Here is a 15,965-nt window from a genome sequence, read left to right on the forward strand (position 1 = left end):
TGTATCTCTAAATCATATGTAGTGTTGTCAACCAACATTACACACATACACATACAGTATTCATGAACAGAAAAATTCTGGAAATCTGAAGATATTTTGGGCATTTGCACATTGATAATGATTTGTGGCTAAATGTCTCAAGCTAAAATGGAGAACATAGGATTAAAAAGGGGATTCATAAAATCATATTAGAAAAAAAATTGATATTGGTTGAAAGGAAGAGAAACAAAAGGTAACTGTAGTTTTCTAACACGATTTGCAGCTATTTCTGTTCATTTCAAAAAAAAAAAAAAAGCAGAGTGCCTGAAGCATACCAGATCTGTGCACAGTCAAGGATTACAAAAATGAATAGTAGAGTTCTTTCCCTCAAAATATTTCCAGACCTAGGAAGAAAACAGATATCTAAACAAATAATATTATACTATGCTGTAATAGAGGTAAATATCAAGAGCTATGAACTCAGGTAAGGGAACCTTAGTGATGCTAGGAAGGTGGGCAGTTATGTCATAGGAAGCAATCAAGGGACAGTGGCATTTGGAGGATAACAATTATACAGATGAACAAGGTGGCCAGGTTGTGCCAGGTTGGAGGAGTTTTATGGACAAAGAAGTTGAAGTGGAAAAGTGGAATCCTGGGGAGTCCCTGGGCATGAAGCTGGAAGGTAAACAGGAGCCCATTGTTCCAGTGATCCTCAGTCACACTAAGGTTTGACTATTTTCTATGAATAAGAACTGTTCAAGCAGAGAAATTCCATGCTCCTGGGGAGGTTATAAATCAATTTTACACATACCTTGTAATCATGTATGCTGGCTTGTTGATTTTCTCTGCCATTGACTTTTTGACCTTTCTTTATATCTAATGACAAAACACTTATATAACATATTATATCATAACTTTGGTGTAATTAATTATATGACTCAAATAATTGTATGCTGCATGATTTTCTATTTGAAGTATTGCTCCAACATTGTATCTTAAAGCTGTCTCATGTAGTAAGTGAAAGCTGCTTCTTCTATGTATCAGAGAATCTTATACCAGAGCAATAAGAATTAGAATTTAGACCCTCATTTTCACAGATGAATTGTCTTACTGTAGTTTGGCATTGATTAAGTAACTATATGGGAGATAAGAGAAAGTACAAGAGAGGAACTAAGATTGGACGATGGGGAGGAAAACATCTCAAGGGAAACCAATAAATAGCGTCATTGCTCAGGAGACTTCAAGGGAAATAACTGCACAAAGACTGTTAGTTGGTTATGGGTTTGTCCTTTCTTCTCTTTCATATAGAGATGGTAAAAATAGAAATCATTTTCAGGGATGAAGTGAATCATGATAAAAAGTCTCACCAAGAGACGACTGAGAAATTGGCTGGAGAAAGATACTGGTGAAAGAGAGGAGAACAAAGTCAAATGAGAGCTGGGTTTTATAGAATCATCTTGTGCTGAATGACATACATACATACATAACGCTCTGCCTTTCTGCTAAGATGTGTCCATTTTAACTTATATTTGGATTCAATACATTTTTCAGTTTGCTTGAGGTTCTTGAGAGTCTCATGTGCAGATGACTTTAATTTATAATAATTGGTTTCCTTCAATTGATTAATTTTGGTTCCAGAATAATTACTATCCCAGTATTCTTTCCTATTGGTTTTGAAGTGAGCTGGTACTTACAGCAAACTTGAGAGGCAGCTGTTGGTTACTTTTTCTTATGGATCTAATAACAACAGACATTGCTCAGTGATCCTGGAGTAAGCATTTGAAAAGCACTGTGTTTACCACTGCAGAAAACAGAGAACATGAGCCCACAGGCTAAGCTACAAGGGTCCTGATAGAGGCCCCAGTGGTTCATGCAGAGGTTAGGAGTAGATGGGGATTCTCCCCCAAATATGCCTAGAGAGCAATATTTTATAAGCTCTGACATCGACTCATTCATTCTGTCATTAACTCAGTTTATGATCTCATCAGTCATTTTTTACATCTGTGCTTTAATTTCAATATTTGCAAATAGAAGGAGGTAAAGGAAACAGACATTTTTGAAGGTCTCTTGTATCCCACACTTCATAGCATCTCATTTAGCCTTCATAAATATCCAATGAGTAAGTACCTAAGTCCCATTTTACAGCTGAAAACACAGGGCTTCAGAGAAATGGTAGTTTGCCCAAGCTCAGACAGCCAATGAAGGCCAGAGCTATCACAGACATGAGGTCATCTGATCTTCCCAGTATACATTATGAAAACATGGCTGTGTAGGATCAGTTCTCACAATGTGGTGTCCTGAAGACATTCACCTGAAGCTCTCTGCAATTCAGTGTGACATATTCTTTATTGCTGTCATCTCTATAAATTCCAGATAATTTGTTCAAACAGTCAAACTTCTATTGGGATTTTCTTCTAGTTGCTATAAGTTTATGTACAGCTGTGACCCTTAGTTTCTTTATATGTTATAAACATCATCTATGAACAAGAAATTACTAGTAAAATAAATCCATGCATCTGTACTCATACTCAAATAACTTTTTACCACCTGAGTAGTGATAATTTTCCTGAAAAGGAAGCAGATAAAATTCTAGTGTTTCATTGCTGCAGTTCAATGAAAAGTCTATTTCAAATGTACAAATATGGAATAGAAGCAGTTAAGAATAAAAGCAAATTAATTAGCATTGGATACATATTAGCATTACTTAGTAGAGCACACGTCCCATAAAATTAAAATTAAATAATGATATCTTTCCTATTTGCAGGAAAAACATATCTAAGTGTAATTTTTATAATTTTAAGTCTTTAAAACAAATTGTTGTTAAGCAATCATTTAAATACTATAATTAAGCAATAATAAGAGGTTTGATCAACTTTTAAAATGCCTTTGAATTACTTTAAAAATCAGTATTTTTGAATATTACCATAAAGATTATTCTAACTTTCAGGTGTTTGACCAGCAGAACTAGCTTGAGAAATTAAATTATCAATGAATTTATTATAAAATTGCACATTTGATGCACCACTAATGACAAGTAAGTCTTATTACTGCAAAATATGTAATGACTGAGTAATTATTCAAATATTTATGTGTGAAGTTTCCTTCTTTGCATTTAGCAAGTATAATAAAATGCTTATGAAAAATTAATGTTTTAGCTACAGTATAATAGGCCATCTCTTTTAGCCTATTTATATATAAAATGCCAAAATAAACAGAAAGGAAATATTTGCAGAGTACATTTAGTATTCCCCTCTTTCCCCCCCACAAATGAAAACACCAGCATGAAATAGTTCTGTAGTTTTGTGCACTTCATCTCCACAAGCTGCACAGTACCTAGCTCATCTATGGTGGAAGAATATGATCATTTAAATGCAACAAGAACATCTTTGTAAATGTCCTGCCCCTTTTCAACAGCAGCACAGAGCTAGAATTCATCTCACCATTGGCTCTGCTTCCCGTAAATGAAGGAGTTGAGTAACCAAGAAGCCAGCTAGACCTTCCTCCCTTCCTGAGCTTTGAGGGCCAGGTCTTTGCAAATTCCACCCTTCCTTCCTGAAGGCCCGGACTCAAAAGGGCAGTAACAGAGAGATGGAAAAAACACATGCATCTACCCTAGACTGACCTTTCATCTTTTCTAAGATGGTCTCAGTGTATTTGCCATAGAAAGTAGGCCCAGTAGGTATAATACTAAGGATGACTTTTTAACATGTAGAAAAAAATTTTTGTATTTGAGGCTTGAAGAAACTATTGATGTTCTCTTTGGAGAATAAGGGTTACACCAAAGACAAGTAGCTGAACATTATGTGCTCTACCCAGACATATTAAGGGGTCAAAAATAGGTTTAAATCTTTTTTATATATATAGCCCTGTAGTAATTGATAGACCTTGCAAATATCCCATGCAAGTATTTTTTAAATAAACTTATTTTATTTTAGAATAGTTTTGAATTTATAGAGAAGTTGCAAAGACAGTACAATCACTACACATCCCAACCCACTTTCTCCTATTAACATCTTACATTACTGTGGTACATTTGTCACAAGAAACCACCATCAGACTGTTACTAATTTCCTAATAGTGTAATACTTTATTTGCATTTTTTTTTTTTGGCATTTCATTTGGTTCCCCTAATATCTTTCTGTTCCAGGACTATACATGTATACATTTATTTGTCATGTCTCCTTAAATCTCTTTCAGACTTACACGATCATCATAACTTTTTTTAAATATAACAGTAGTGTTTGGGGATGTTATCAAATGTGCATGAATTGGGACAGAATTAACCCATAGTCAGGGACTTCTTCTCTTGTGGGAGGAAACCACTTCATTTCCCAGCTCAAGATCTTTTAGATTGCTGGTGACTGAGTATATCTTCTTTTTCGTGCTGGGGTAATGTTAGAGAGAGATCTAGGAAATTACCCCCTTGACTCACCATCAATTTCTTTCCTCTAAAAACTTACTGCTGTTGTATCCATGGGGACAAGAAGGAAATATGTTGTGGCTGGGATATTAGTGTGAGTAAGATAATGAACTCTTTTTCAAATAAAAAACTAAGTGACTAGGTTCACAAGGCAGGCTGACTACAGTAAGCCTGTTTATTATGTTAACCAATCACTGAAGGTAATGTGTAATTTTAGCTATGCATATATTACCATATTTATGAAAGAGAGCATGAAACAAGGCTATCAAGAAATAGAATCTAAGGAAGAAAGCAAATATTGTTTTGTTCTGTCTTGGTGACAGTAGAAAGTTCTCTTGACACAAAACACTTTCACTCCCATTGCTCTAATTTCCTGCTTTCTGACAGGAAGTTAAGCCTGCTTAACTGCAGAAATAGTTTAAGTTAACTAAGGTTTTCCATTTCTTCTGCCACCTCCTCAGCTAAAGCCATGTACTCTGCATGTCTGGAACTGTTGAGTAAACTCACCGGATTCAAGCATGTGTGTGTATATTCTAACTGCCCCTGTTGACAGTCCTTTTGGGTCCAGTCTACCCATCACTGCTATCTCACACATCCCCAAACACCATCTTTATGCACTTATTTTTCTATTTAAAAGTCTTTAGATGCTTCCCATTTTCTAGAGAAAAATTTAGTTTTTTAAACTGGTTTTAAATTAAGGACAAAAATAGGTCACCTTCTATGATTTAGTCCTAACTCAAAATTTTCAAAATTATTTCTTTCTTTCTACTTTGGTACACAAAAGTCCTTACACCAATCTGATACTTCTTTCTGTTCACTCAAAACCATCATTAAATTAATCATTACAATAATTTCAACATTTTGTTCCTTTACATCATAACATTTCCTGCCTTTGCTTAGTTTCTTTCTTTACTGTCCTCAAATTTCTACTTATTATTTATTTTTAAAGATATATTTATGTATGCATACAGAACTGGAGTACTGCCCAGAGGTGCAGGGGTGGTGAGAGGATTCACCAGAGACAGAGTGTAAAGCCGAACAGGCAGATTGACAATGTACACTTCTGAGGGGAGCAGCAGGTGAGATACGAGAGGTCTGCTGTGCCATGCAGGTCACCCCCCTGGCAGGGGATCAAACTTGTACAGCAGTGGCTGAGGCTAGCTTCGTAGTGCTTTGCTTTAAAACACTTGGCCACCATACAGGGCCCTTTACTTAAAGAGGCCCAAATGAGATTCTACTTTCATTTCTTTTAAAGTCTCAGCTATTTCTCCCTCTGGAGAAATCCATCTCCTTTTGAAATCTATCCATCCTGAAAACTCCTGTTTCAATGTGCACTCTTAGTATTTCCTCTGGATAATGAGATTGTTACATAGTATTTTACCAAAGTGGGGTTATACCAATGAAATCACTTTTCATTCTTTTTTCACATAACAGATCATGAACATTTTTATATCATTAAATATTTTCTGAAGTGTGGTTTTAATAGCTTCTTAAGTAATCTACATCAAATTCCACATCTACTAAGTCATTTATATACAGTCAGACATTAGGTTGTTTTCTTTTTTCTTCCAATAAATAATGTTGTCCTGAACACTCTGACTCATCCTAAATTATGTACTTGAGATAAATTCCTGCAAGTGGGCTTATTAAGAATGATTTTTATTAGGTTCTTGACATATATTTCCAAATTACCTTCCAGATATACCTTGCCAAGTTTTTTTCTCTTAGCTGAAATCTGAAAGTGTATGAACATGTTATTATTCATTTTATTACTGTCTCGTCAATACTGGGTTTTATAATTTGCTTATACTGTTTGTTAATGAGATAAAACCTATCTCTCCATTTTATGTATTTGGGTTACAAGACTTATCAGATAGTTTTACAAGTGTGTGTGTGTGTGTGTGTGTGTGTGTTTTCCTTGTCTGTGACCTGTCTAAGAAATCCTTGCTGAACCCAAAGTCACAAATATTTCCCTGCTCTTTCCTTCAGAAGTTTCATTATTTTAGCTCTGTTTTTTGTTTGTTTTTACTTAGGTCTATGATCCATTTTGCATTATTTTTTGCTGATAGAATGAGATATGTATTGACATTCATTTGGGGGGTGATAATTAGTTAAAGATCATTAATCTTACCAGGTGTGGAAATTAAAATAACTTATCTCTCTTACTATGTTATATCCTTAGACCAAAGTAGCAGAGCTTCATTAAAGATCATCTTCTTTAAAGAAGTTTCAAATTATTGTGACATTTTTGGCTAATAAATTTTAAAATGACTTGAAAATAAAAATTAGAAGCAGAGTCTAAGTTCATTCAAGTGAATGATATAGTTCCTATCTGATATACATACCTCTCTAATAAGGTTTAAGTATGCATAGTGTGTATGTTTGTAACTTATGTTAAATTATAAGTTGGGATCTCATTTAAAACCTTCTTTTATGAGTGACCTATTACTGTTTTAATTTCTGATTTGACCTGAACTACGTTAGTAAAAATAAATCTCCCTCCCTTAAAAAAAAAAAAAAAAAAAAACTCATCTCTTAAAGCCACGCTTGTTATTTAAAGAAAAGGGGAAATGTCTGTCTTTAATGTAATACAGGGTGAATAACTGGTACTGATTCCTATCTTGAATCTTATTTGGTACATAGATTAGTAGATGAATGATTATTGGCAAAAAAAATAAAACGTATTACTTTACCGCCTAGGTTGTTTGTCTAGTGGATAGAATTGCTTATTTCACTTAAACAACTAAACATGATTGAATTAACTGATATATGCATTTACCTTACAGGCATTTTTGAGGGCCTAAGAATATAAGGTGTCATACTTTTTGACTGGTTGGCAAAAGAATTCCTTTGTAGTCCATGAATAAACTGTATGTAGTTAACATCTTACTTCTAGAATGAAAGGGAGTCAAAGTAATTAACTTTCTTCAACCACCAAATTATTATTTTATGAGGACCATCTGTCAACATTAAAAGACTTGGGCTCTTGGGAATGTACTAGTAAAGAATATTTTAGAAATTGGAATAAAGAAAAAATGAAAAACAATAAATTATAAACCAGAGATACTTTACGGGGCTGGAGTGGGAAATAGGATCAAAACTGGGGTAGAGTGGGAAGAGTACACGGGAGTATGGTGATGGCACACAGGTGACCTGGTGGTGGGAAGTCCATGGGGATTACAAACGAGATGAAAAAATGCACAAAATGAAGAATGATGTAAAAAATAAAAGATTATTTTAGAAAGGACTGTGATAAACAAGAAAAATTTGTATGGAATATAGTTCAGAGTTATATAGTTCAGAGTTATTTGTGAAATAAAAGCCTCAGTGTTAGACAATGCCACCAAAATCTTTTCATCACTTTCTTTTCTCTATAGGTCATCAGTTCAATGAGCTCCCTCTCTGAATACTGCCTGCCTTCCATCCTGCGTACATTATTTGACTGGTATAAAAGACAGAATGGCATTGAGGATGAATCACACGAATATAGACCAAGAACAAGCAATAAATCAAAAAGGTACATTTGTTTTGTGCCAGGAATATGAGAGTTATCATTTCCTTTTTGTATTATTCTTCTTTTTGAAACAAATCAAATGGGACTGAGGAGGCATCTAGGCCTTCCTGCCTCTCACGCATATGCTAGTAGGTTCTGGCAGGGGCCCCCTGGTCTAGCAGGTAGCACATTTGGAGAACCTCATCACTTGCAGCTATCACAAGTTAAAAATTTATACACAACCTTATTTTAACATCAGCCGGGGTAGGTGTAAAGGATTCCAAGTTACCCTCTTGACTGCATCTTTTCTGGTTCCCCCAGGCTCAGGGTAGGCTCTGCTTGACACTGCCTGGATGTCCTAATTCCCTTTGTGACCTTGAGTACCCTTGAGTGTCCAGTGCTGTGTAATGAAAAGGACAGATGTTTGCTGAAGCCCTGGAGTGCAATTAATGACTCTGGGCCACTCACCACCTCTCTGACCTCTCTCTTTGTGAGCAAAACAGTGAAGTCAGATTATAGAACCTCTGTCTTCCCCCTCCTACAGATTTTGTCTATTTGCTCTGTCATCCCCTCTCTTGTGAATTTGAAAAGTGGAATTTGCTGTTAAGCTCTTCCATGGCATAAAATTAGTTTTTTGTACTATCAAATATCCCCCCAAATTTTAGCTCATTACTAGCTAACTTCGTATGTCATAAATCAAACTAATCTACCATAGCAAAGGCATTTACATTGTAAAAGAGAGAGATGTTATTTTAAAAATAGTTAGATTTTACCATGTAAAGTATGTGTTGTTGTTTGCTTATTTTGCTTTTGAAGACAGTAACCTAAAATTAATCACTCAGAAAATTAGATATTAACTACTTCTTGTGAGTGAATTAACACCCTCAATTTTCTTGACACCCCCTAATAGTTTCTTAAAAAAATATGGACTTCTCTTAAAGCTGAAGAACTGCAAGTACATTTCATCCAGATTTATAATTTCACTTTATAATAATGCTTTGAGTTTATCTAATAGTCAATAATATTTCTATCACCTTATATGGAGAAAGATTAATAATTTTCACCTTGAAAGTTTTTAGTTAAATTTTTTTTAGTTGAGGAAGGAAATTTTTTTTATTGAGATAAAATTTACAATTTTAACATGTGTAATTCAGTATTAGTGTATTCACAAGGTCATGCAGCCATCACTACTCTCTAGTTCCAGAACTTATTTACCCAAAGAAATCCAATTAGCAGCATCTCCTAAGTGTTTGTTCAATGTATTTTAAAGGTAGACTTTACTTCTGTGGCTGAAATGGCTCAAACTTATGTGATTAATAAATTAATGAGATCATATTATTACTATTTCCCCACATTACATGTTAACTTATGAACAGTCATTTAAACTTCACTGGGACCCCAAAGAGGGGTAATTTCAGTGCATTGGCTTAAGTGAGTTTTAGTTTTATTCCTCTGCCTTGTCAAAATTTACTTATTACATCTATATTTTTCATGAATGGATTTATTTATGGATTGAAAATAATAGATATTTTAATCATATTAGTGATTATTTTCAGGAGAAGAACAGTTGCCAAGATCAAAATAGAATCTGGACAGTGAAATTCAACTTAGCATCACTTTAGTTAGCATTTGAAAATTTAAAATAAGAGAGAGAGAAATGTGTGGGAGAAAGCCAAAAGAATGAAAGTATCTAGCTAATAATGTGAGTTTCTGAGTTTTTATTACTAGCAAAAAGGAAAGAGGAACTTTAAGGAGAAGCATAAAACAACAGAAAACATTCAAATATGATGGATGTGTATTTGGGTTATGATTTCTAAGATTAGAATAATATCAACATTTTTACTGCTAAATAAATTTGTGAAATGCCTCTGGCTCCTGGCAGGCAGGCCTCAAACCAGCAGTAGTAAAGCTGAATTCATTATTGAAAAAATATATCATACTTTTATTTGAAAACATAAATTGGCTAATTAAAATAGTATTGGGGTATTCAATTTTTTTTCTCCTTTAGAACTGCTGCTTTCTCAAGGTCCACTATGACTTCAGAAGACCCTTATTTACCTTTGAACCTTTTTTTTCTTACTGCTTTTCTGGCAGTCTATAAGAATTCTCCTACATTTTGTTCCTTCTTCCAACTTTTTGGTTCCTTATTCCATGATATAATCTCTTGGTCAGACTTGTAAATTTCCTCTTTTTTAATGTCACTCCATACATTTTCCTCTCCCTTGGCCAGCACTGGCATTTTCTAGTTTTAGTGGTCTTAATGAGCTTCAGTAGATGGTCTGTGCACTGCTCTTCCTCCTGACAGGCCCACCAAAAGAATTCCTACCTTATCCTTACATTTTCCATGAAAGTTAAAGCTGCAGCTTCCTTGTTAATTCTGTCAATGTACTACTTGTCTACAGTAGGGACCCCTGTTTATTGTATCCTTTTTGCAGATGACAGAATCCTTAGGTATACAGATATTGTAGAAAAATCTGTGGGATTAAAAGGAAAAGTCCACAGGATGAAGTTGTAAACTCACAAATAGCCATTCAAGTTGACGTGTTTGAAAATGTAAAATTTAAAGGCAAATATGCTGAATACACACCCAATATTTGTTCACAGGACACAGGTAATATGAATAGTTTTAGCATATAATTTACCTGTGTAATCTGGTAATAAAAATTGATTTTCAGTTCATTGGGGGATGAGTTCTAGAGTTTTCTTACAATTATATTACTCTGAAATTATTTTCAGTGCCATTTAATGTAAATATTTTAAATCTTACAGTGATGAACAGCAGCGAGATTATTTAATGGAAAGACGGGACCTCGCCATTGATTTTATTTTTTCTTTAGTATTAATAGAAGTTTTGAAACAGGTAGGTCTTTCACTTAATGTTACTTTTAGATTTGATTCCTCTGTCTTAAAACTACTTAAGTTTTTGAAGTTTAAGTTTATTGTTCATGAATTTCAAAAACTGGGTCATCTGGTTTATGTTTATTGATTGCTAAAGGCCATATATAATTATTGAAAGTGCTGTTACTGATTTGATCTTTAATACCCCTTCCAATTTAAGAAATGTTTTTTTTTTCCAGATTCCACTTCATCCTGTAATAGACAGTTTAATACATGATGTTATTAACCTGGCCTTCAAGCACTTTAAATACAAAGAAGGGTAAAGTGTTTTCTTACCTTAGAATTTTTAAGAAATTAGGTGCTTAATACTAAATCAGGTTTGCTCTCTTCAGATGACTTAGGGTCCCTAACTTGCCTAATTATACCTTTATAGGTACCTTGGTCCTAACACTGGCAATATGCACATTGTGGCAGACCTGTATGCCGAAGTTATTGGCGTGTTGGCACAAGCTAAGTAAGTGAACATCAGAACGCTTTGCCTTAAGAACATGAAAGTGCCTTTTCTCTCCCAACACACCCACCCTTTGGAAGGTGACATGTTTAAGTGAATAGGGAGTTGGGGTTCTTTTCATTGTCTGTGCCCCATCTCTGAAACTAACTCCTAGCTCCTCCAAGGCAAATCAGAAGTCTTTTCCCAATTTGTTTTCTCCATTATCTTTTTCACTCAGCAATTGGGTCAGATCTTACCCAGCCAGAGTCCATAAGTTTCAAATTACTGCATCAAAGAAAGAAATGGACAAAGCAAATTACTTTTCTGTCTGCCCAAATAGTTCAAAGAAGTTTATTAGTTTTAAAAGTTTTGTTTTCTACCATTTATGAGTGGGAAGTTACAATATATCATCTTTGAGTGGGAAAATTCCATTCTAGAATGTCCCTTTACTATAGACCTTACTTAATTCAGCTGAGCTAAAAATGTCCCCGACTCTGTCATGGAAACAAGTCAAGGGAAAATTCTCATTGCTAAATTTATCTGGCCCCATAACACTACATAGCAGGCAAGAACAAAGTGGTATTAGACTATTAGCAACAATATGCTTCTTCCAAAAGTGATGTCATACCCTATTCACCCATCTTCATCTTATTCAACCCTGAGGCAAATAGGGCAAGATCCTGAATACCTAGGTTAGGCAAAATGAGGCAGACGTAATGTGAATTCAAGCCACGAGGCCAGTTTAAAGTAACAGTGATGCCCTGATCTCTGTGAAATGCAACCCTCAGAGATTTTTATCATCATGAGATGGAATTTCCTAATTTAGTAACATGGAAATACCCAATTTATCAAAAAAAAAAAAAATAGGTACTTACTCAGCAATCTTATCTAGCCAAAATATAGACACGGCAGGAAATAAACCTCAAAACCCACTGGTGTGACTTACTTGATCTAACCTAGTTTATCTATTATTCATCTATTTTTTGGTAACACATAAAACATTTGCGTTTGAAGAAAGAAATGTAGATACACTGCCCAGGTGAGATATGCCAAGCTCAAAGACTGATAGTACCAGAAAGAAAGTAAAAACAGACAAAGCATACATAAAAACTAAACAATTGTGTTTTCTGGTCCATTTGGCTTGCGACTATTCCACATTTGTTATAGCCTATTGTGATAATTGTAGTTCAGAAGTCATTAAGAAGAAAGGACATAATGCATTTTGGATAGATTTCTATTGCAATTGAATAATAATAAAAGAATTGGCATTTTGAACTGATAAGCTGCAATTATCTGGCAAATTAACTCATGTGATTCTACCTCACTCCTAGAAAAGACCAGAAAATGACTTACTATGTCTTTTGGTTGATTTGTCAAACACTGAAAATCTTAACATATTCCTTTCTGATTATTCCAGCATAATTCTGTTGTACTATCATTTGGGAAGTTTAATGTGTCAAAAATGACTTTTTTTCATAACAACCTTGATTACTATAAATTAACCTTTCTAAACTACATCAGTTCTCAATTGGTCATGAATGAATTGAGAAACAATGCTGTAACTAAACAACATTCTAATGCTTTGTAGGAATTTGCATACTAGATCAGACTTATAATCCACCTAACCAGTGTTTTCCTGTCAAAAGTAACTTTTTTCACTTTTATGACATTAATATTTGCCCCAATTCTGCAATAGTAAGGTATAAAAATGCCTCAATTGGGCCCTTCCTGGTGGCGCAGCGGGTTAAAGAACAGCACAAAGAAGCTTAAGCCACTTCCGCATGAGTTCGAATCCCGCCTGCCCGAGAGGAGAACCACATGGCGCAGCAGACCTCTCCTGACCTGCCCGCTGCTCCCCTCAGCAGTGTACTTCTTCGATCTGCCTGTTCTGCTCCCCACTCTGTCTCCGGTGAATCCTCTTGCCCTATGCATCTCTGGCCTGTACCCCAGTTCTGAACGAATAAATAAATCTTTTAAAAAAAAAATGCCTCAATTGGACGATGCCTCAATACTTTCCAGTCACAAGAAGAACCCCTTAGCCAGTGGGTTCTTGTAGGAATTGCATTAATATGTAGTAATCCCAAGGTTATTTTCTGAACTAGTCATTGTATAGGTGATAGGCAGTCCAGTGTAAAACTGTTGTCATATTTATGAATGATCACATTACTTCCTCTTTTAAGTATATAAGGATCATTTTCTTTGCCTTGAAAAGTACTGCTTTCTGGCGTCTCCCTGGTGGCCAAAGGCTTGCGGCTCAGTGCTGTCTCAGCTAACTCCTGAGTCCTGGCCCAGCAGACCTTGCCTGTCTCGCCCACTGTTCTCTTTAGGTGTGTATTTCAGTACATCTGTCTATTCTTTCCCCACTCTGGTAAATTCTCTGGTAAATGTCCCTGGTAAATTCTCTCACTTCCCCCCCCCCCCACCCCCCCCCCCCACCTCTGGCCTATACTCCATTCCATACTCCAAAAAGAAAAGAACTGCTTTTTTTTTCTTGAGGTGAAAAAGGATGTATGCTTATTTCAAGTTCTGTAGCTAAAATGTTTAGCTACATTTTTTAATAAATTTGAGTAATGTAACAATTCTAGTTTTAGATTTTATATCTAGTTCATATATGGTAACATATGAAATATTTTCTTCTTTATAACATTAGTTGTTAATACTTATTTGGTCTTTTATTTTTAATAGAATCACTGTTTTTCACCTTGCTAGTGACAATATACTTAATTCCTATCATTAAGGAAAATTTTTTGCTACTAAGTGGCATTTATACAGTGTTGACTTTTTCAAAATCAATTAAAGTTAAAATTGAATTTTAATATTTTGTTGGTAAAAATCTGGATTAGTTATTTAAATGTTGATTATTACTTCTAAGAGTCATAGATTTCAAATCTGCTTTTTTATGTGATGCAATATTAATGCATATAGATTTTATACCCTCACTGTTCTAAAATGTACTAGACATTTTAAAGCAAATTTATTTTTATGTTAACATTTCAGTATACCAAAGATATAGAGCAATCATTTAGTCACTGTCTTTACTGCCTTTGCTAAACACTAAAGAAAGGAAATATATTTTTTTCTAAAATTATTTTAAGGGAAAATAGATTTTAAGTACAAATACATTTGGGGGTTATTTTTATACTAAAATAACATGTTTATGTCATTTGGAATTATTTTAAGTATAAAATAGCCATATTTATTTTTAAATAAGAAATAAATAGGCTTTTAGCCACTAACTCGTGAGAATATTGAAACAGTAAGTTATATAAATATCCTACCTTTGTCCACCTCGATATGTTTTAGTCATAAATTAGAAATTATAAACTTTTATATCATGTGGTCTTTAAAACTATGTAACTTTAACCTGTGAGATTATTTTTTCCTTTAAATTCTTACATTTCAAAATTAAAAAGTACTTGTGTTTGGAAATAATTTGAATTGAAATACAGTTTTTTAAAATTCAGCCTGAAAGTATTAAATTTCTGTAATTGTAACAGAAAGTTCCATTTCCATTGCTTTATCACACCATTTCTGCCTCCTCCCCTATATCCATCCCAGCCTAAAGACCTCTGCTAACCCTTCACCTGATATAAATGCCCTCTGAAGTCTTCTCTAATTATGTAGCTGGGAAAAGCCCCTTCAGTGCCCTATGAGCTCTTTGTGTATATTATTCATAAAACACAGTGTAAAGTATAACAAAATGATCTGGCCTGTGGCATTCAGTCTTCCTGAGGTTCAGAGAGATCCATGTAAAATGCCAGGCTTATGTAATACACATTGTTGTTGTTATTGTTATTCACATAGCTAATGGTCAGTGCTGTACTTTTAATTTTCCCTATTAAGCTGTATACCACTGGGTACAAGACAGGGGCAACTATTCACAGTTCATGCCTATTTAAGGCAACTGGAATATAATGGAAATTTCTGAAATTTACATCTGAAGACCTGGGTTTGAGCCTCTCCTTCATCACTGTGATCTTCCATATGTGTTTCTTCATTTGTTAAATGGAAATGCATTGACTGCCTAAATCAGTGGAATGCTTTGAAAACAAAAATGTTTAAACAAAAAAATAATAATGTACATAAAATATAGAGTATTATACAAATTTATCTAGAGTTTTCCTAGTCGATACCACTGCTTCACAAACTTTAGCATGTCAAAACCACCTGATGTGAGGACTAGGCTTTGAGAGCCACCAGCGTAGGCATAATACAGAGCACTGAGATTGAGAGGAGGGACTCAGAGCTAGACATCTGACTCCACATTCCAACTCCGGCTCTCATCCTCTTTGTGATTTTTATCACACTTCTAAATCTCTGCCTCAATTTCCTCTTCTCTAAAATGGGTGTAAACACAGCACCTTAATAGAATTGTTTTGTGGATTAAATGAGTTGCTATATGTAAAGTTCCTGAACTATGTATGTATGGTATATCATAAGTGTTTTATATATATTTGCTGTTTTCATCATGGTCATCATCAACAATTTTCTTCTATAAAGTAGAAAAGAATTATGACATCGAAATTTGGAATAACTATTCAAAATAGTGAAGAACATAGTTTGTAAGATCTCAAATGCATTTTATCTGATACTAGATCAATTTTTATAAGCTTAATAAACTAAATTTGTTAAATTTTGCTAATTTCCTAAAATCCTAAAAATAAATTCAGAATGTTGCAGCTAATTACCAAAATTAATTTTGCTTGTAATGTAGACCCAGTTACTATTTTCTAACATCTTAATAA

The 15,965-nt window shown here is 34.4% G+C and overlaps 1 protein-coding gene across 6 annotated transcripts in view; it reads left to right on the forward strand.

Annotated features, from left to right (window-relative positions):
• Nucleotides 1–15,965, forward strand: part of FRY (furry homolog (Drosophila)) — a 289,488-nt gene that overhangs the window by 140,497 nt on the left and 133,026 nt on the right. For all 6 annotated transcript variants that reach the window (XM_012723238.1, XM_004680191.2, XM_004680190.1 and 3 more), the window contains exons 4-7: nt 7,777–7,916; nt 10,662–10,752; nt 10,970–11,049; nt 11,164–11,244. In XM_012723238.1, coding sequence (XP_012578692.1) covers nt 7,777–7,916; nt 10,662–10,752; nt 10,970–11,049; nt 11,164–11,244 — 392 coding nt within the window. The remainder of the gene's footprint in view (nt 1–7,776; nt 7,917–10,661; nt 10,753–10,969; nt 11,050–11,163; nt 11,245–15,965) is intronic.

This window comes from Condylura cristata, unplaced genomic scaffold (genome assembly GCF_000260355.1).
Source record: "Condylura cristata isolate star-nosed mole 26May11 unplaced genomic scaffold, ConCri1.0 scaffold00010, whole genome shotgun sequence".
Classification (NCBI taxonomy): Eukaryota; Metazoa; Chordata; class Mammalia; order Eulipotyphla; family Talpidae; genus Condylura; species Condylura cristata.